Source organism: Peromyscus leucopus, chromosome 5, assembly GCF_004664715.2.
Source record: "Peromyscus leucopus breed LL Stock chromosome 5, UCI_PerLeu_2.1, whole genome shotgun sequence".
In the NCBI taxonomy this organism is placed as follows: domain Eukaryota; kingdom Metazoa; phylum Chordata; class Mammalia; order Rodentia; family Cricetidae; genus Peromyscus; species Peromyscus leucopus.
In genome coordinates, this window is record NC_051067.1 from 122,704,309 (window position 1) to 122,726,396 (window position 22,088).

Below are 22,088 nucleotides of genomic sequence, written 5' to 3' on the forward strand. Positions count from 1 at the left end.
AAAGGATGGAGAGTCAAGCCAAGCCAGTGTACAAATTGCATCCAGCTGTCTCAATTATTGGTTTGTTCTGTTAAAGAACTGCAGCTCAGCCATGTGGTAGTGGTGCATGCCTTTAATCCCAGCACTTGGGAGGCAGAGGCAGGTGGGTCTCTGTGAGTTCGAGGACAGCCTGGTCTACAGAGCGAGTTCCAGGACAGCCAAGGGCTACACAGAGAAACCCTGTCTTGAAAAACAGAACAAACAAACCTGCAGCTGGCCAAGCTTGGTGGCACACACTTTTAATCCCTGCACTCAGACAGGCAGATCTCAGTGACTTCATGGCCAGCCTGGTCTATGTAGCAAGTTCCAGGTCACCTACAGATACATAGTGAGAGACCCTATTCACAGAAGGACAGTGACTGACATTGAGCTGGAGTATGTGGTTAGTGTGGAAACAGTGGAGTTGGAGAATGGTGAAGGTCATGGAAAACAGTGGACTTGCCTGAGATAACGGAACCATTACCTCTGAATGTGGCTTGAGTTTTGAGTGGCACACAGAAGCCCATGGCTCAGACTTGGAGCTGATGCTTGTTATCACAAGTTCAGTCCTCCCCTCATGGCAACTTGGGCTGCTAGACTCTTCTGGATGTTGGCTATGGGATGGAGTTTATTCTGGAACCTTCTGTGGTAGCTAAATCAAGGAAGAAGGAGGAGAGAGCCTGTCTCTGCCATGCCATGCTCCCAGCCTGTGGCACAAAGCCTGGCTCATCTAGGCATGGGCAATACTGCCAGTTGCTGTTCATGGAGAATGTCACCTATTGTTTTAACCCTCTGGATCAGGGACCGACAGTCAGTTCTCTCTTTTTCCCATGGCCTTGGAAACATGTTAGCCATCTCATTCTTCCCAGAGATGATAAATTGGCACCCCTTTGCATGTAACATGATGAGGGTTGCAGCAGAGAAAAGCTAGGTTGAGTTTCACAGACATCTCAGAGGGAAACAACAGGAGCCCCTCCCTGTTAAAACCTTCCGCTTGGCTTTTTAGGCAAGAAGATTCTATGTAAAAGGCCATACTGGTCAGTGGGCCTTACCTTGTTGGAACCATACCAGTCTAGTCCCTCCTGCCCAACCCCTCACAGATGGGAGGACTATGGTCCCGTCTCCAATTAGCTGTCCCCAACCATGAATTCCTTCCACTTCCTCTCCAATGTTCCTTGACGTGATCTAGACATGGCAGCTCAGCATGGTTTAATTTCAATGCCTTTGGATACCAGGAAGATTCTCAGCAGCTCTCTGCTTTCTCTTTTCATCTTTATTTAAAATATTTATTCATTTATGTACTTTATGTATATGGATGTATTGTCTGCATGTACATTTGCATACCAGGAAAGGGCATTGGATCCCATGGGACTACAGTTACAGATGGTTGTGAGCCACCATGTGGGTGCTGGGAATTGAACTCAGAACCTCTGGAAGAGCAGCCTGTGCTCTTAACCTCTGAGCCATTGCTCCAGTACCCTCTTTTCATCATGTTTAAAGTCTTGCAAATGCATCAAATTAAAATGCCTTTGCAAATCTATTCTATATACATAGATGACTCCAGGGTTGCTTTGAACTTGGGGATGAGGTTAACAGTGTGAGCAGATAGCCAGTATCTAGGGCCATGGCTACTCACAGGATTGCCATGGAAAAGGAAGCTGACCACTGCTTCCAAGGTGCAGAATTGCAGAGTATTCTCAGCATTCTAATCTGCACAAGCACAAACAACATTGTTACTTGGCTTTAGATCAGGCATTTGTCGGTGCATCTCAAGATCATTCTAGCTTGTATGGTTGCTGCCCTGACACGTGGATTCATAGTAAGTATGTCATCATCCTTTGAGTACCTTTCAGTGTGGTATTTCCTCCTGGGAGGGCACAGGATCTGGCTGTTCTGTCCTTGTAGCTGACCACATGAGTGTATTTACTTTGCAAGGACTCTATCAGCAGTGTGGTTAGGGTTTATATGCTTTATTTATTTTTTCTTAAGAAAAGGAGGGACTACTCTTGTCACCACACAGTGACAACCACATCATGATGAGTCTGTGGTGATGGGAACAGTAAAGGACACATCTGTTTCATAGGTCCTTTGTAAAAGAATGAGATATGAGCCAAGCGGTGGCGATACATACCTTTAATCTTAGCACTCGGGAGGCAGAGGCAGGTGGATCTCTGTGGGTTCGAGGCCAACCTGGGCTATAGAGTGTGTTCCAGGAGAGGTGTAAAGCTACACTGAGAAACCCTGTCTCGAAAAAACCAATGTATATATTATCCATCAAGCACTTAATTAGTGGCGGGCCACTTTTTTTTTTTTGGTTCTATCATGAGTTTGTTACCTATGTTCTAAGCCAGGTGTGCTGTTTCCACAGTAATGGCCCTGGCCTATGTGTGGACAGCACATGCAGACCATCAGCTGCCCTTCCTAGCTCTTACCACTCCTCCTTTGTGTTCACAGAACATCCTTGGTGTGACTTCTTCCTAGATTCTATCCGAACCCCCACAGGCCCTCTCCTCCTGCTCCTCCTCCCTGGCCTGAAATGAAAAGGCACTCTGCATGTGACCCACCAGTGGTCAGCTCTGGTCTCCTGGCCAGCTGTGGTCACAGTTCCATGCTGACCTTAACTGGTCCCTGAGAACAGCTCCAGCTGCTCTGCACCCTAGACCTGCCTGCTCCCCCTCTCCTCAAATGTTGTTAGCTCTTGTGTTGGTCCCATATTCTGAGTGGTCCTGTACAAGTTTCTGGCTCATGACCCTTACCTGCTTCTGGATCTTCCTTGGAGGAGCTACAGCCATGTTTCCCCTTGTACTCAGGGGCCAGGCTGTGCTGCAGTGGATGACATGTTAGTCCTCCGTTCAGATCCAGGACCTGAAAGACCCAAAACTGTCTTACCCCCACATAAACCATGGTATGTTGCAATCCCCTCTCACATGGCTACTTCTTAGAACTCCCAAACACAGTCTTGAGTTTTCAGTGTCAACCAAGACCGCGACACAGTTGCTCACGGGGCCACTCTGCAGTGGTAATGCTCGGTAACCCTGTTTCAGGCCCACCGGTGGGCAGTGTCACAGCCTAGATGTTGCTCTCTTTCTGTCTCCCCTTACCACAAAGTGACCCAGCTTATTGATGTTATTGATGGTCTCCCCTGAGAATCTTTTGTCATGGTGTGCCCCTGGCCTCTCCTCAGCTACCCTTCCCCAAGCCCTTTGTCTCTTCTTGGTGACAGCCTCTTTGTCCTGCTGCCCCCTCAGGTCCTTGAGTTGTCCCCATTACCAGCAGTGTGCCTTTGGAAGCTGGGGCTGAGGTGGAGGTGCTGGGAGTTGCTTGCTCTCCCCTGCTCCACATAGGAATGTCCCCTGCAGATGTGTTAGGTGCTGTTGATGTCTGGGGACATAGCCAAGCTTCCACTTTCACAGCCTCATGGCAGCTCCTTCCCTGGCAGCTGCAGCACCACTCCTGTCTGGGCTACCACTTACTGTGCTGGCACTGGAAACCCTCTTAGGACTCCAGCAGGAGACAGCTGGCACATGATGGGAGGCTTACAAAATGCCATGTGTGTCTTCACCTAGCGGCAGTCTCCAGCCAGCCAGATCCCCATTCCAAAGGCACGGGATTGGGTGCCTGCTGCTTTCTAGACTCATTTAAAGGAACATTTGGTCTCTGCCTTGTTAGAGACTTTGTCATCGGGACAACCAGGGTCTTTTCGTGGGGGAGGAGGGGAGGGGGGCTCAGCAGGTGCTTACAGAAAGTGATGACAGGTGCATCTGGCTGGACAAAGGAGTCTCACAGCACAGTATGTGGTGTTGCCTTTGGTTTGGCTACCAAGAAACTCAATTCATCCCATCACTGAAGGGCAATAATGGGTTTATGTGATTCTACAAGTCTATAAATTGCCCTGGAGCCATATTAACTGGGTATAAATCTGTAAGCAGCTACCTGTGCACCCTGCTCTCTAAAAGGCCATTGGTACTGTTCCCTATGGCTTGGCATTCATTGGAACGACTGTTTCCCAGCCCGGCTAGCCACCACTTCCCTCCTCAACTAGCCGTAAGTCCCTTCCCGGTTGCACAGTCACTTCTTCTCAGTGAGGAGCAGATTGGTTGGTCGGGAGCTTTGGGGTTAAACTCATCAGCTTGGCAGAGTTGAGGATCCTCTTTTGGTCTCAGGGTAGGTGGCCTGCTTTCAGACTTCTTGGGTGGCTGCCACCTGGTTGGAGTAGTAGGCACCCGGGCTTTGTCAGGGACTTTGCCAGACACCGTGTCACAGCCTTCTGGGGTTCTTGTTAGGTCAGGAAGCATGTAAGGGGAAACTGTAGGAGCATATGATCAGAAAACACAGGCAGTCACAGGAAGCACTGTGAACAGCAGCCTGGGTGTGTGAGGGTGGTGGGCTGAGGTCCGTGAGCCTCGTGGTCCTTTGTGCTTCTTTCCTCCACTGTGCTTGCAGTGGTTACTCTGTGCAGGGTATCTCAACCACTTTCTGTGTCTGTGATAAAACAGCTGACAGAAGGGATGATGGAAAAGGACTTACTGCCGTTCATGGTTCCAGTGCCGTTCACGGTTCCAGTGCCATTCACGGTTCCAGGTTACAGTCTATCACACTGGGGAACCCAAGGCAACAAGAACTTGGGGCACCTAACAGACATAAATGAATGCTGGTGCTCAGCTCACTTTCTTCGTTTTATTCAGTCTGGGACCTCAGCTCCACACTGAGGGTGGGCCTTCTCCTTTCATTCATCTAATCAAGAAAATTCCTCACAGATCTTGCCAGAGGCTAGCCTAATCTAGATAATATGTCACAGGTGTACCAGAGGTTTATCTCATGGGTGATTCTATACCCTGGGAAGTTGACAATATGAACCATCACACTAGGTAATATAGTAAGTACCTGTGAAGGGAGTGAGATATTGGACTCTTGGGTTTCTGTCCCAGAGACCAGAATTCTAAGCCAGGAGGCTACTCTGCCGGATTCTCACATTTGCACCCAGATTAGCATAGTCAGTTCCCAACCAAGCACCATTCAGAACACCAGAGAACACTGTTTGGACAGGGCCTCTGGTGTGTTTGCAGCTGTCGTGAGAGAAACAGCCACTAGCTGGAGGCAGAAGAGCCCATTGTCTTCTAGTGTTGGAAAGGGACAGATGACGAGCACACTGCAGGCTAGAAGGACCACGCAGAGGGAGAGGGTGAATTGCCCTCCTGCTTGCCAGCCCCACTGTAGCATGTTGGAGGAAGGGACCGAAGTCTTCAGAGTCTCCAGAGCCTGAGTGGCCAATAGGAGGATCAGCTTTAACAGGCCATTACAGAAGCCTGTTAGATCCCAGAGCAAGCCGGAAAGGGATTTGTGATGGTTCCTGCTAGGTGTGGGCCAGTCAAACCCTAACTTCCACACTGCCTTCAGGTCTCAGTAGCTCTTGTTCTGGTACCCCGAAGCTACAAGAAACACCCAGATGTCTATACCTGACAGGTACTTATGTCCTAACCACATTTGTCTTCCTTATTGCCACTGGAACAAATGACTGTGTGCTTAGTGGCTGTAAACAGCTCACATTTACTGCTTTACTACTGTGGAGCTCTCAGTTGGCTCATTGGGAGAGTCAAGGTGCTGGCAAGATTCCTTCTCGAGGCTGCAGGGAAAGTATGTTTTCCTGCTTCTCCAGTTTCCCACGGCATCTGCCCACACTCCTTGGCTTTCTCTATCATCAACCCCAGCAGCCTAGTGTTGTCATCTCCTTTTCTGACTCTGACCCCCCTTTATTTCTAAGGCCTCTGGTGATGACATCAGGCTACCTGCCTAACCCAGGACCATGATGCAGTTTTGCCAGGCCTTCACTCTTGGCAGTTTTGGACAAAAGATAAAGCAGATACATGCAAATGTGGTGCTGTGTGTCCTGTTCATGCAAGGACTGGGCTACAGGGAGACCAGAACTTGCTTGTACACACATGTACACTGCATGCGCACATACCCTTTTGTCTCAAAGTTACCTTCTAGGGAAGTCCCAGCCTTCTCACTCTGGTGGTGTGTTGGGAAAATCAGAGTTTGAGCAAAGCTCAGGGGATGTGGCTAAGTGCAACAGCAGGCAGTCTTGCCATAGTTCCTCCTGAAGCCTGGCTAGGAAGGGCTGACGAAACGGTAGGGCTGGGAGGAACCCAGGGAGGAAGTTAGGGTGCCTTCCCTACCCTCAGAATGCTGATGCCACCGCTGCCTCCCAGGGCCTGCCTGTTTGGCTCAGCCTCCCTGGTCTATACCTTCCTCCCAGACTTCCTATGGCCCATTTAGACCTTATATAGCCAGGAAAGCTTCCCTGGTCTGCTTTTCCCATGAGCAGCTGCCCAGCAACTGCCAGGGCCTCCTAGGACATGGTCACCTTAGGACCTGTGTGTGGTACTGGCTTCTGGGGACCAGGTCTCCTTCCCAGACCTAACAGCACTGTTTGGGGCATTTCCTGAGAACAACTCAGAAGTACTATATATGTGTGTGTGTGTGTGTGTGTGTGTGTGTGTGTGTGTGTGTGTGTGTGTGTGTGTGTGTATGTAGTCAGAGGTCGATGTCAGATGTCTTTCTCATTTGTTCTGTGTCAGGTCCAAAGGAAACTCCATTTCCCCAAATTCTGGAGGTTAGACGAAACACAAGCATTTCTCAGGAACTTGCAGATTTGACTAGGCTGACTGGCTGGCCGGCCAGTTAACTATGGGATTCCTCCTGTTTTCTCCTCCTCGGTGTTGGGATTACAGGTGTTCGTTGTTGCACATGGCTTGTTTGTGTTAGCATGGGTTCAGGGGATCAAACGTGGGGCCTTTGCTTGTGTGGCCAGCACTTTACCAACCGAGCAGTCTCTGTTTTCCTTCCCCTAGCTCTTGTGCTTGGTGAGCACAGGCAGGCAGACACTCTTGCTCTTGGCTGTGCCTCCAGCTCCTCTCACAGTGGCTGATTCACAGTCCCATCAATGTTTTGTGGCATGAAGGAATCTCAGCCAAGTGTGGCAGTCACAGTAATTTAGCAGCACCATGACCATGAACCAGAAAGTGCAGAGAGACAGGTATACTTCCTGGAAGCCTGAGGATGTCCGCACTGTGGAGCAGAGTCCCGAGACTGAAAGCCAGTGTGTTTAACTGGGCACCACCAGGGCCTCTTGGAGCCTCCTCCTCCAATAGATTGAAGTGCGATCTACAGATTTCGGGCCCACAAAGTGCTTTGAAATGAATTTAAATCCATTGCCCCTATTGAAAAATGGGAAGATTTCACACAGCAGATTACGGCACACCTTGGAAACTCTAGAAACTCTGATACCACTGGACTTACGCTTCTCAATGGGAGCCCCTAGCTGGCTCCAGACAGGGATAGTGTCAGTCCTATGTCCGCAGGCAATCCCAGGCCTCCCCCGGAGGCTGTCATGAAAGCTACAGTGACCTTGTCTCACCTGGAAGTCTATAGCCGTGTTGTCTTCCTGAGGAGCAGGCTGGGAGCTGATGTCCAGGCCCTTAGGACACACACCACCTCATCCTGGCTCTGCATGGAGGGCTGGCCAGCAGGCCTGTTCTTCTGTGGGAGACGAGACCATGATGCTGAGCATCCTCAGGGACAACTGACATGTTGTCGTGCACAAGGCTAAGGACCAGCGACTGCCCCCTCTGCTTCCTCTCACTTTGCCCCTGGTCTGTGATTTTGTTACTATCTGTGGTGGTGTGAATAGAAATGGTCCCCATAAGCTCATAGTGAGTGGCACTATTTAAAAGGATTAGGAGATATAACATAGTTGGAATAGGTGTGGCCTGGTTGGTGTAGGTGTAGAGTAGGGTTAGGCCTTGCTGGAGGAAGTATGTTATTGGGGGTGGGCTTTGAAGTTTCAAATGCTCAAGCCAGGCCAGGTGTCTCTCTCTTTAAGCCCCAGTTAAATGCTTTCCTTTGTAAGAGTTGACGTGGTCATGGTGTTTCTTCACAGTAATAGAACAATGACTAAGATACCATCCTGAACCCATAGAGACAGAGGTAGCTCTGTGCTTCTGGGAAAGGGTGACTTATTTACCAGCCCCATGAGCCCCAGATTGGATCAGAAGTGACCTTTAATAAGTCAGTCTTGTCTTATGCCTCCTATGCTGGCAGGCCCATGTGGCTCTTCTGTCCTCTTAGACTGGCTTCTTTGGCTCATGGGTCACTGGTATGAAAATGGGCTGAAGAGGGGACCTGGACTCAGTGCCATCCTATAACCAGTACTGTACGTGTCTCCAGCCCACTGTCATCTGACTTACTTTCATCCCTATGCTCCCAGTGCCCCAGCAGGGATGGTGCACAGTAGGACACTGTCCTCACTCTTTGTCACTGACTGCTATGATGCCCATGTCACTTCTTCACTCACTGTTGTAGATGCCTGTCTGTCAGGGTCACAGATACTATTGCAGTGACATTTTTTCCCCTGTGTAACTGATTTTGATGGTTTAAATTCTTAGAATAAATGCAAAGCATTCAAATTCTTGAATGGGAGGAGTGGCAGACATGAAATTTCTGAAGTTGCATCTGCCCTTATTGCCAGGGATCTGGAGAAAGTCAGTTTTACTAGAACTATGGCGATACTTGGAACCCACTCTGTAGATGAGATTGGTCTCAAACTCAGAAATCCACCTGCCTCTGCCTCCCAAGTGCTGGGATTAAAGGCACCCTGGATTGTAGTCTTAAAATTTTGTAACTGGGTACATAAATGTTCTAATTTGTGTGTTTTAATTTTTTTCTTTGAGGCAGGGTCAAATGTAGTGGCCTCAAACTCACATTGTAGCTGAGGATGGCTTTAACTCTGGATCTTCCTGTCTTTACCTGGGATTATAGGCATGAGCCACCACACCTAGAAATTTTGCATATTTCTGTGTGGTGATTAGTATGGATTGAGACTTGTCCAAGCATTTAGTGGCTGTACTTCCTCTTGTGTGTTCTCTTGAGTGATTTGTGTGTTAATGGGAATCAAGGTTTGGTTAGAACTGCGCAAATCTATAATATGGTAGGATTAACAGTGCCCCTGTGCTAGTCACTGCAAATGCTTTCCTTGTATGTTTTTCATGGGTAGCCACAAGCATGTGGCCATGGGTGTGGCTTTCTGTTCTTTGGAGAGTAGGAATGTGGTTCCCCGTGGCCCCTTGACATCTAACCCAGCCTTTGTGTCTCACATTAGGAGACCTTCCCAGAAAGCAGGGCCACAGGCAGCAGATGTTAGCAGGAGAGGGGATCCCAGTGCCCTTCTTTATCCCATTCTCTCTGAGCTGCCACTCACCGCCCTCCGTGACCTTGTGAGCCCTTGCCACTGTCTTGGCTTAGACAGGGTATCAGAGTGAAGTTTTGTGAGTCTCCTCTGCACTGATTCGGGCTTTATGGGCTCCACTGCACGTGTATCACTGCCCCTGTGCATGTGTGCATGAGCATGGTGGCCAGAGCCAGCTGTTCCATCTTTCTGACTCAGAGAATCTAAAAATATCTTGTGCTGGGTGATTGGAGGGAATCTATGATCAACCTGTGAGTGTTCTGCTCTCAGGAGTCAGCATGTGTGGGTTTGAACTACATTTCTCCCAGAAGATGCAATCATCTCAGCAGTACAGATGGCAGCCCTGTCCCTGCATAGCCTCCCAGGTATCTTGTCTGACAGGCCTGAGGCAGGATGAGGATGCTTTCTCCACCACTAAGCATGGCTGTCCCAGGCCTTTGCCATTCGGCTGCCGACCCTCAGTACTGGTAGGAAGGACTTCCAGAACAACAAATACATCCTGAGTCAGTGCCAAGAAACAGGGTTCTCATGCTCTCTCGGCTCCATGAGTATGTGTCCCAGTGAGGTGTGCTCATTCATGCACCAGATGCTCAGTGAGAGTCTGCACTGGCTCATACATGAGTCTAGATGAAAGGCCAGGTCAGCGGGGACCATAATTGATTTTGAATTGCTGTGGAGTGAAGCCTCTCAGAAGATGGGCACATGACCTGGCCTTGAGGGTGAACAGGATTCTGCAGTGGGGCGAGGGAGGGAGGGAGAGAGAGAAAGAGAGAGGCAAAGGAGAAGGAAGAGGAGGAAGAACTCCAGGCTTCGTGATCAGAGCACAGGAAGTGACTCCCCATTGATATCCAGGTAGCTGCAGCCCAGGAAGAGGGAAAGAACAGGGTTGAACCACAGAGACTGAGAAGCATCAAGAGGCCTGGGCAGGCTCTGCCTTTGGAGGGAAGACTGCAGGGAAAGGACTCTGCAGGTGAGGGGTCTGGGCTGCTTAGCGGGGTGCCACTTACACAGCTACTGAGGACAGAGAGCTGGCCGGAGCATTGTGCCTGGTCAATGTTGGCTGCCAGTGAAAATGAGCGGCATTATGCTCTGGTGATGGCTCTGGTTTGGTTGGCTGGAGCATGTGGAGTTGTAGTACGCTGCTTAGCTGGGAGGGATCCTGATGCTGGTATCCCTGGGCTCCAATTGCCTGCTACCACATGGCAGCAAAGTGGACATAGGAAACAGACACTAGCTGGTGGCATCCCAGATTCTGTAGGGACAGAGACTGTCGTCAGTGCAGAAAAAATGTGACTCATTCTTTCCTCAGGTTGATTTGGAATCAGTGACTTTCCTTGGGGGACTGGCCTTCTCATAGTGACAGTGTTTATGTCTGTTTCCATTCCAGATGCCATAGGGCCTCTGAGCTGCTCAGCCTTGGTGGTAGCCAGAGGTTCCCAACATACTTGTGCGTGCTTGCAGCTTCAGGAAACTGCTCCTCAGGCTGTGCCCATCCTGTTTGGCAGCCCAGCCACCATGGAGGCCCCAGAAGTCCCTGTGGGCTCCCTGATTGACTTTGGGACCGAACCACCTACGTCCCCTCCCCTGGAGGCAGCACCTTCAATGCTCCAGGACCCAGATGGCTCCCTGGGTGATGGTGCATCTGAAAGTGAGACCACTGAGTCTGCAGACAGTGAGAATGACATGGGCGAGTCACCGTCACACCCATCCTGGGACCAAGACCGCCGCTCGTCCTCCAATGAGTCCTTCTCCTCCAATCAGAGTGCTGATTCAGCCCCAGACGAGGAGACCCTGGCACTTCGAGAGTTCATGCGCAGCTACGTAGAGAAGATCTTCTCTGGAGGGTAGGCCCTCTTTGGGATGGGGGTTAAACCTTCTTTGGAATGCAGGGTAGACCTTCGAAGGACACTAGCCTGCTATCAGGTCCCAGGGACCTGCTTCCTACTGTAGGCCACAGTGGCCATCCTAGACTGTCTATAAGATCATATTGGGAGGTTTTAAAGAGTTCCCAGTCCTGGGGGTTGAGGATTTAGCTCAGTGGTAGAGTGCTTGCCCCACAAGCACATGGCCCTGGGTTCAGTCCTCAGCTCTGGAGGAGAAAAAAGATAAAGACTTCCTAGTCCTGGATTCCACCCCAGACCAATTAATACCTGTTCCCTGGAGCAGCATGCCATGTATCTACAGACTTTTTGTGACTGTCTGGGGGCAGCAAATTGACAACTCTTAATTGGGGTGTCAGTACCAGGGGTGGCCACAGAGGGAGTGGTCCTCAGCCTGGCCAGGCCCATGTTCCCTGCTTGTCCTGGTCAGCACTGGAACACAGACTCAGTTAATCTGTTTCCCCTTAGTTTTCTCACTTTTTCATTTCATGCATGGTTCTGCCTAGGCCTCATAGGACCAAGGAAGCAGATAAGAGACTGTCTTCCATGGTGTCTTCAGTAGCCTGTATGGTATGGGTTGCATCCTTATTGCTACAGAGGCAGAGGACACTGTAGAGAAACAAATGATAAGCTCTGTTAGCTGTTGACATATGTCATTTCAGAATTTTCTCTGTGTATTCTTTTTTCCTGAGGGTATTGAGGATTGTCTTAGTTACTTTTCTATTGTTGTGAAGAGATACCATAACCAAGGCAACTTATAACACAAAACATTTATTTAGGACTTACAATTTCAGAGAATGAATCCATGACAGTCATGGTGGAGAGCATGGCAGCAGACAGACAGGCATGGCACTAAATCAGTAGCTGAGCATTTATTTATCATTTATTATTATTATTATTATTATTATTATTATTATTATTATTATTATGTTTTTTTCAAGACAGAGTTTCTCTGTGTAGCTTTTAGTGCCTGTCCTGGAACTCACTTTGTAGACAAGGCTGGCCTCAAACTCACAGAGATCCACCTGCCTTTGCCTCGCAAGTGCTGGTATTAAAGGTGTGTGCCACCACTGCCCAGCTGTAGCTGAGCATTTACATCTTGATCCATAAGCACAAGACAGAGAAAGATAACTGGGAATAGAGTGAGATTTTGAATCTCAAAACCCACCCCCAGTGACACACCTCCTCCATCAAGGCCATGCCTCCTAATCCTTCCCTAACAGTTCCACCAACTGGGAACTAAACATTTAAATATATTAGCCTATGGGAACCATTCTCATTTAAACCAACACAGGGATAGAATTTCCAGGCCTCATACATGCTAGGCAAGTGCTTATTGTTGAGCTACTACATCCATAGCCCCTCTGCATTCATGTGTGTGTGTGTGTGTGTGTGTGTGTGTGTGTGTGTGTCTGTCTGTCTGTCTGTCTGTCTGTATTTGTATCTGGCTCTGGTCTGTATAGTTATGCCTGTGTGTGCAGGTGTGCATGCCTGTGAGTGTGCAGAGGACAGAAGTTGATGTCTGGGATCTCCCTTATTTGCTCTTCACCTTTTTGAGAGAGGGTCTCTTCTGAACCTGAGGCTCCTTGGTTTGGCTAGTCTGGCTGGCCAGTGAGCCCTCAAGATGCTCCTGTCCCTGTCCTCAGCACTGGAGTTACAGGTGGATGCTAGCATGTCTAGCTTTTATGTGGGCATTGGGATCTAAACTCAAGTTCTCTGCTTACCAACTGTGCCACTTCCACAGCCCTGCTCTCTGCATTTTAAACTCTGCTCTCTGTGGGGTTGCTACCTCCACTCTGCACTCCCAGCTCCACTGATACTTGTCTTACTTTGTTGTTGCTTTGGCCTCCCAGCCCTTGGACATGTCCAGAGAAGTTTCTCCAGCTGTCTCAGAGCCTAGCTGGTCAGGAGGCTGCACTAACTTTAGTTGCTGCTGTAACTAAATTCAGAGTGATAAAGGCAACAGAATCTGGTCACCCAGCCTCCTGGTGGAGTCTACAGGCAGCTGATTCCTAAGTAACTGTTTCCTCGGAATCTCTTCCTGGAACTCCTCTATGGCCTTTTTTTTTTTTTTTTTTTTTTTTTTTTTTTTTTTTTTTTTTTTTTTAGGTTTTTCGAGACAGGGTTTCTCTGTGTAGCTTTGCACCTTTCCTGGGACTCACTTGGTAGCCCAGGCTGGCCTTGAACTCACAGAGATCCACCTGGCTCTGCCTCCCGAGTGCTGGGATTAAAGACGTGCGCCACCACTGCCCGGCTCCTCTATGGCCTTTTAATTGTGGTTCTCTTTTAATTAATTAAGAATCAGGGGACCAGGCAGTGGTGGTGCACACCTTTAATCCCAGCACTTGGAAGGCAGAGGCAGGCAGATTTCTGTGAGTTCGAGGCCAGCCTGGTCTACAGAGTGAGTTCCAGGGAGCCAGGGCTGTTACACTGAGAAACACTGGGTTGAAAAATCAAAAAAAAATAAAATAAAAAAAAACACCAAAAAAAGAAGAAGAAGAAGAAGAAGAAGAAGAAGAAGAAGAAGAAGAAGAAGAAGAAGAAGAAGAAGAAGAAGAAGAAGAAGAAGGAGTCAGGGGGTCGGTGCATGTGCTACAACATGTGTGTGGAGATCAGAGAATAATTTTCAGGAGCAAGTTCTCACTTTCCACCTTGTTGAGACTGGGTCTCTCTTGTTATACGGCTGCATGGCTCACTATAGACTAGCTGGCCCATCCAATCCAGCTTTTTACATGGGTTCCTGGAATCAAACTCAAGTCACTGTGCTTGCACAGTAGTGCCTTTATCCACTGAGCCATCTCCTGACTCTATTGTGGTTCTTGAAGGAGTAGAATAGAGGAACCAACAGCAGAGGCTTAGGAAGCAGATGTCTGGGGTTAGAATCTGGCCTGAGCAGAGGATGCCTGGGTGGCCCCCTTAGCTCTGCCTCCATGTCTCTGTTAAGTGGTACCTCAGCTGGGACAGGGAGGTAGGTGGCAGCCCAGAATCGCAGGGCCCCAGGTCTGTTCACTGATGTGTTAGCAGCTACAGCAGCTTGCCAGGGCTTGGGTTCTTTACGGATCAGCCACAGCAGCGTCTCCTGAGTTGGTGGAAATGCAGAGCTTCAAGCACTGTAGCTCCTCTGGGTGTGCACCTGGATTCTGTCAAGCCTATCTTGTGGGGACAGTCTGCCCACAGCTATGGTCTTGGGGTTCATAGTGTGATGGTGCACTCTCACTAAAACCAGTACAGATTAAAAGCAAAACAAATGTCTACCTATTAGGCTATGGCTGTGGCTCATCCGGCAAAGTGCTTGCCCAGTGTGCATGAAGCCCTGGTTTAATCCCAAGCAATGCTTAAACCAAGCATGGTGGCATATACTTGTGATTCCAGCACTTGGGAGATGGAGGCAGAGGATGAAGAGGTCAAGGTCATCCTTGGCCATAGAGCAAGTTTGAGACAAGACTAGTATAGAGACTCTTATCCTAAAAAATATATATATATATAATATATACTGTATATTTATAATATTTTAGATGTTATGTCTTATATTATAATCCATATATTATGTTAATATATCAATTAATATATAATATATTAATATTTATATGTGTTTTTATATGATTGATAATATTATTATTGTCTGATGACAAACCCATAAGTACAAATTACATACACTGGCCAATCCTCAGCCTTCTGCTTCATTTTCTTCCTTAAATTTGAGGAAACTATTTGGCTATCCACAGGGAGGACTTGGACCAGGAAGAGAAAGCCAAGTTTGGAGAGTACTGCAGTGGTGAAGACGGGAAAGGCCGTGAGTGGTTTGCACGGTTTGTGAGCGCACAGGTGAGTGCAAGGTGGGCAAAAAGGACCACCAACCTACCTGCTCAGTACCGCTATGGTGAAGAGAGTGGAGGACATAAGCCAGTGGATGAGGTCAGAGACACCTGAGGCAGGCTATACAGGCCTACCTCAGGTTGGAAGCTTAACTTTGGAAGGAATAAGGACTATGGCAAGCTTGGGAAGTCTCCCCAAATTCTTTTCCAGAGGCGAGCATGTGGGCTCTGTCCATGCATATTTTTATTAAATAACCTGTAGTCTTCAAATTTTGTAAAAGATAACATTTTCAAGGTTGTGAAAGGCAGGTAAAACCAAATGTATTGAGAAAGCTTGGGGAGATTCACAGCTTGCATATTCCCATTATAATAGGGATGTGTTCTTCATAGAGAAGTTAGCAAATGCAGAAAAGAGTAATTAACAAACCCAGGAAGAGCCAGTTGCCATTTGGGGTTTTGTCGCTCCACACTTCTCCACGGAGAAACTTTATGATCCCATGAGAGCAGGAGAGAGTGCAGAGGGCCCTGGGAAGCGCCTGTGTCCTGCCCAGAGTCCTGGCAGAAGAGAAGCAGCCATTGGGGCCCATCCAAGAAGCATGGAGACATGCAGAGTGACAAGCCTCCAGCCTGCTGAACTGCTGCATGTCACCAAGTCCTGCTGATTTACCTGGTTCTTTCTGCACAGCGCTGCAAGTCCAAGTGTGTGTCTGAGCCAACCTTCTACCGCCTGGTGCAGTCCTTCGCAGTGGTGCTGTTTGAGTAAGTGGCGAACTCCCCCAAATCCCCAAATCCCCCTGCAGCTGTCCTTCCCACTTTTCCCACCCATGATGAGCCAGCTGTGAGGAACGGCCACACCAGCTGTCGCCCACTCTTGGCTAGAATTCGGGACCAGCATCTTCTGGGAGCAGAGTTGTGGGCTCCCTCCTGCCCAGATGGAGATGGGGTTGTTCTCTTTGCCCTTCTCATTCACAGTGCAGTCTGTAACTGGACTAATATAATTTCCTCCTTTTAAAGCCTCTTTGTCTCCATTCGTGTGCTAAGTGGAATGGCTGTGTGACTATCCCATTAATATTTGGTTGTAATCTTTAGCACACTGCAGTGCAGTAAGAATGGTCCTTTGCATTTGTAAAATGCCACTCAGTATGTCACTTTCTTGTATGCAATAGTTTGTTTTGACTTTCAACAAGTGACACAAGGGGCATGAGTATCTATCTACTGTGCTACCTCTGGACCAGGAGGGTAGGGACAACAGTGGCCTGGGGTCTTATGACTTATGTGCATTTGTACCCCACCAAACCACTGAGACGGAGCCTGGGACCGTCCAGTGGTTCATTTCCTAACAGCCCTCCAGGACATCTGGAGCTACTGACTTCTGAGCATGTATGTGAGGGACAACACATCCTGATGACCCCTGAGAATAGGCAAAATGGCCTGGGTCACGGGTGTGGACCAAAGCTTGAGGTGACTTCAGGTCCTGGCCCTGCTGGGGTGCCCTGGGATGAGCTTCCCGGGCCTTGATTTGATCTTAATGTGAGAGAGACCAGGCTGAGAGCCACAAACATCTTCCCACATCCAGAGCCAGGCCTTGCATCTGCAGTGGCTCCCCTGACTGCGTGCTGGGTGTTCCTGTCGCTGCTGTGGCAGAGGCTGGGAACTGAGGCTTCTGAAGCACTTTGGTCCTGCTTCATCATCTTGCAGTGGTGCCTGGTTATGGTGCACACCTTTAATCCCAGCACTTGGGAGCCAGATCTCTGTGAGTTCGAGGCCAGTCTGCTCTACAGAGCAAGTTCCAGGAGAGCCAGGGCTACACAGAGAAACCCCATCTCAAAAAACCAAAGCAGCAACAACAAAAACCAAACAACAAAACAAAGTTGCAGTGGGAGTCAGGTAGTGGGGTTCTAGCCAGCTGACCTTGCTCCCATCCCAGGTGCCACCAGATGGATGACTTTGGACCTGCCAAGAACCTCATGACCATGTGCTTCACCTACTACCATCTGGGTGAGTCGGCCTGAGCAGAGCAGCGAGCTGGGAACGGAGTTGTGCGCTGGTAACACAACATGAAGGGAAGCATCCATGATTACCAGCAGGAGCTACAGGGCTTGCAGAGAGAGGGAGCTGGCGTTGGAGACAGGACAAGTCAGGCAGGGCTGGCTGTGCAGGGAAGGAAATGATAGAAGCAGGAGTGCTGCGTGTGGGGGTCTCCGTGGTCTGCTCCAGCAAAGCGGGATTCAGAGCTGGCCATCTAGGGGAGGGCCTGGGATTGTATATCCCGGGAAGAGTCCGGGGTGCCTGGGGACGATGAAGCAAAGATACAGAGCTGAGAAGTCTCTTTGGCTTGTTGTGTTGAAACACCCAGGGTGCAGGAGCTCCAAGGTGCAGCCTGCCAGCAGAGCCTGGTTCAGCTCCTCAAGGAGAGTGCTGAGAGCCTCTCTGTGGAGACCTGGGCATGGGCAATTGAGTAGTCCCCTCACACCCTCCTTGCTCACTATTGCTCCACTTCCCTCTGCGTGTACTCTGGGTCTTCTGCTCCTCGAAGCCCCAACTGGCCTGACTGCTATAGATCATCAGCCTGGCCCTTCACAGTAGGCTGTGTGCTTGTTGGCTACCATCAAGTCAAATGGAAAGGTTCATTCTACTCACCTAGCCAGTCTGTGCAAAGATGTACACTTGGCCCATTGGGGTTACCTTGGTGGGGTTATTTCCACTCACTGCCCTAAGGAAGGATTCTGGGTTGCCCCACTCATCTCTCCCCATCCATCTTCTTTCCATATTTACCCGAGGAAGGCCCATTCCAGGTGCCTTTGTGGCAGGGCCGAGTCTCTGCCCTGTGCCCCACCCAGGGCAGCCTCTTCTGTTGCCCCGGCCTCTCAGACCCGCTGTGTGGCTCTCAGCGTAGACTTCCTTCTCTTCTGTCCAGAGCCAGCTCCTTCAGGCTACTTCATAGTTTCTGCCCACTGCTCTGTGCAGTCTGTGCTTATTGACCACCCCAGGGAGGCCTGGCCACCCTTATCTGAGGAGCCTGCTACACCAGCAGCTTCTGACCGCCCTGGTGAGGAGACTGAGGACAGCGCCTTCTAGTCTGCAGTCCCTGGGAGGCACCATCAGGCATGCTCCCTCTACTGTCCCTACTGCAAACCGCCCCTCACTCCCTTTCTCCCCTCTTTCAAGGCAAACCGCAGCTGCTCCCTGCAGAGCCCAGGGAGAAGCCAGCTGGCAGCATTGACTCCTACCTGAAGTCAGCCAACAGCTGGCTGGCAGAGAAGAAAGACATTGCTGAGCGGCTGCTGAAGAACACGGAGAACATGAAGGGCTTCTTTGGGGGGCTGGAGACCAAGCTGAAAGGACCACTGGCCAGGAAAAATGAGTGAGTGTGGGCGCAGGCCCGAGCTTGTGCGGAGATGGAGTTTGGGAGAAGCAGGTGGCTTACCTAGTCTTGGCCCTGCAGCTGCTTTTGAGTCCCACAGCTGCCAGCTCAACATGACCCTGCATTCCCAGAGCTTCCCATGGTTTCCACATGCTGTTTGCTTGCTGCCACACAGGGGTCCAGGAACCCTGTTTCTTGGGCTGACAGGCGCATATGGCTTTGTCATTTGGCAGTAGGGAAATCACACACCCTGTCTCTCCTTCCTCCTATCACTACCATGCAAGTTAGTGTGAGTGAGATCAGGAAGGTCTTGGGTGCCATTGCCTCCAGAGAGGCTGCTCTGGGAGACAGCGAACTTTTTTGTTTTGTTTGAGACAGGGTCTCTATGTAGCTCTGGCTGTCCTGGAGCTTGCTATGTAGACCAGGCTGACCTCGAGCTCGAAGAGATCTACCTGACTCTGCCTCCCAAATGCTGGGGATTCAAGTCATGAGCCACCATGCCTGGCCCCAGGGGGCTCTTAAGATGGGAGCATTGGTCACAGGAGTGCTGAAGCTGAGATGCCATGAAGAGGGGTACAGCAGGCCAGGGGCAGCCATCCAGGGCCCTGCACTACCTGAGACTTGGTTACAGCCAGGATACACAACTTATTTCTCCCTGTCCACAGAGTGGGCTCAAAGAATATGGTGCCGTGCAGTCTCAGCACCACAGGCCTCAGTCCCCAGTCCCATCCATTGCCACTGTGGCACTGATTCCCAGCCTCTCTTCAGAGGAGCCACACAGAGAACAGGGCAGCATCCGACAGGAAGTGTAGCATGGGCCACCTTTTCACTTTTTTGGTCTCTCTCCCTCCAGGGAAGATGAAAACAAACCTAAGGACAGACAGCTGAAGACTGGTAAGAACACAGCTCTTCGGGTTGTCTAGGAAGTGGGGCCTTAGGGAGGCGGGGCCTATGGCATGCTGGAACCTGGGGGTGGGGTGTTATGGCATGGTGGAACCTGGGGGTTGATGCCTTGGCGGGGGGAGAAGGGGTGCCTGTGAAGGAAGGCAGGGCCTACCTCTATGGCCTTGTAACCAAGACACACCACCCAGGACTCGTAAACTGGCCCACCATTAGCCAACAACAGGAACAAGCAAGCTGCACAGGGAAGGCCTTTCTAAGCAGACTGTGCAGAAATTAATCTTCCGCCCCAGGGAGTTAAGCCAGATGTTAGGGGAGGTGCTGCTTCATGGACCGCACTGGGAAGAATCCCTAAGCTAAGGCTGGCCGAAAGCTTCCTGGAATGTGGGCAGTGTAGCTCGATGGCTTTTGGGAGACACAGTGCCTGCTGAGTGTCTGTAGGATCTCCCATCATGGAGTGTCCAGCACAGGCTGCCCTCGGATGTCCTTGCTCTTGCAGTGACCGTGATCAGCCCTGAAGATGAACAGAAGGGGGAGAAGGTTTACCTGTACACGCATCTGAAGCAGCAGCCCATCTGGTAAGGCCCACCCACATCCTGCCCCAACTGACCAGGCCTAGCTGCTGCCCAGCCCCTCAGCTGCCTGTGTCTCCAGCAAAGGCAGGGGCCATCCTCCCCTCTAGGGTAGTCACAGTGAGAGGATCGATGCCAGCAAGTCTTAATAGGGATGTGAAGAAGACCTCTGACTCTCCGTGGAGGTGGGACGGTACAGCAGCATGGCCATTATGGAGATTCCACTGTGGGTTCATGCAGATACCTACACGGGAATCTGTATGGAGCTTATAGCACACTGTTCAAGACAGTCCCAGGCGGGCAAGGCTAGCTGGCTCTGGAGTAGGCGTGATGAGGTCTTTCTGCACCATGAATTGTGGAGTAAGATCACCACACAGTGACCCCCCCCCCCAAGCCATTGTACTCATGGAGAAGGCAGAAACAAAAGGCCGTGAGTCACTCGTCCTGTTTGTACAGAACGCAGGGCACATGGAGCCGCAGTAGAGAAGTGGCAAGAGTGATGAGTGACTGCTGTGGGCTTCCTTTGTGGGGCTGCAGAAGTGCTCTGGGGTCAGACAGTGTGGAGAGCTGTACCACCGAATACACCGAAAAAGCACTGAATTTCGTGCCTTAGTTGTTTCTTCATACATGTCCTAAGTTACTGTTAGGAATGCATTGCTTGCATGTATGTCTGTGCAGCGTATGTGCCTGGTACCCTGGAGGCTAGAAACAGGCATCAGATCCCCTAGAAGTGGAGTTACAGGTGACTGTGGGCTGCCATGTCTGTGCTGGGAATCAGGACCCCTGTCCAAGAAGAGCAGATAGTGCTCTTAACCACTGAGCCATCCCTCTAGCCCCTACATACCTTATTTAATTTTCTTGTGCCAGGGCTATCACATACTAAGCAAACACTACCCTTGAGCTACATCTCACATTACTGGGTAAACTTCACGGCATGTCAATTACATGGGTAAACTTCACGGGATGTCAATTACATGGGTAAACTTCACGGGATGTCAGTTACATATTGTTTTTGTGCATATGCACACACACACACACACACACACGGTTGAAGCAAGAACCAGGGCCTGTGCTCTGGCCTGGTGTGGTGTAAGATGGTAGGAGCTTTAGAAGTGAGGTCACTAGGGACTCAGCCTGGGCACCATCAGGAAGGAATTCAGGTAGTCAAGTATGTTGCAAAGCAAGGCTGCCTTATACACTTGGCCTCTCCTATGCCATGTTGGGATACAGCCAGGGATCCTTGCTGGAACCAGTGCAAGACTATTGGGACCCTCTAGCCACACATCTTGAGTCAAATAAATATCTTTTCTGAACATAGCATTGTGCTGACACCACCAGGCATTCACACAAAACAGCCCAAGACAGCAGCAGTTCGGCGCTCCGGCAGCCTTTAGTGTTGCCCAGAGCCCTGGGGAGCCTCCCATCTCACATTCACTCATCAGTGAGGAGCAACTCAAGCATTGAATAGGATGCATCAACGTGGCTCCTCCCTCAAAGGTCACAGTCGAGCAAGGGCCATGTGAGAAGTGTGGCTCAGAAATACAATGGGAACCCCCAGGGCAGAGGGCTGGGTAGAGGCTATCAGAGGTCAACACAGGGAGGCGGACTCTGTGCAGCAGAGGAGGGGCTCACTGGGTCCATATTACCCCAGGAGCTATGCTGGGCGCCCAGGTTCCTGGATCTGGGGTAACAAAGGGCCAGAAGCCACTCTTGTGGACCCCGGGTCACATGGCCTCTGTTCTCCCACATGCTGTGCTGTGTAATCAAAGCTGCCATGTGGCCATGAGGTAATGAACCTCCATGTGCCGATGCAGGCCCCAGGCCACCCCTGATTTTCTACAGGAAGAACTGTTCCAGCTTCCATGGTCCTGTGGCTCTGTTCCTATGACTGCCATGGGGTGTGGCTTCAGGGTTCCCATGCTGGTGAGATCCTGCTCAGTAGGGCAGGGGTCTAGTTGTCCACTTTCCCTTGGGAGCCTACTGCTGCCTGCCCAAGCAACTGAACAGGCTGGCTTGCTCCACTTCCCACGGTCCTCTTCAACTCTTTCATCCCCTGCCAGAGCAACACTTTAGATACCTCTCAGGCTTCACAAAATGAGAAGCTGTTACTCTTGGGGTAGAGCGTAGGAAGGACCAGCTTACTCCTGGGTAGACCTTTACCACGTCTCATCCCGCAGGCACACGTCGAGGTTCTGGAATGCGGCCTTTTTTGATGCTGTCCACTGTGAGAGGCGGAAGCGATCTCCCACCACCAGGTATGAGCCAAGAGTGTCCTCTCCAGCCTTGGGAGAGAGG

At 50.2% G+C, this 22,088-nt stretch overlaps 1 protein-coding gene across 2 annotated transcripts in view; it reads left to right on the plus strand.

Moving 5' to 3' along the window:
* Positions 1-22,088, plus strand: part of Kiaa0513 (KIAA0513 ortholog) — a 50,763-nt gene that overhangs the window by 18,996 nt on the left and 9,679 nt on the right. For both annotated transcript variants that reach the window (XM_037206306.1, XM_037206307.1), the window contains exons 2-9: positions 10,650-11,106; positions 14,868-14,967; positions 15,643-15,716; positions 16,885-16,955; positions 18,126-18,321; positions 19,175-19,215; positions 19,721-19,799; positions 21,971-22,048. In XM_037206306.1, the coding sequence (XP_037062201.1) occupies positions 10,778-11,106; positions 14,868-14,967; positions 15,643-15,716; positions 16,885-16,955; positions 18,126-18,321; positions 19,175-19,215; positions 19,721-19,799; positions 21,971-22,048 (968 nt within the window). In that variant the 5' untranslated portion in view covers positions 10,650-10,777. The remainder of the gene's footprint in view (positions 1-10,649; positions 11,107-14,867; positions 14,968-15,642; positions 15,717-16,884; positions 16,956-18,125; positions 18,322-19,174; positions 19,216-19,720; positions 19,800-21,970; positions 22,049-22,088) is intronic.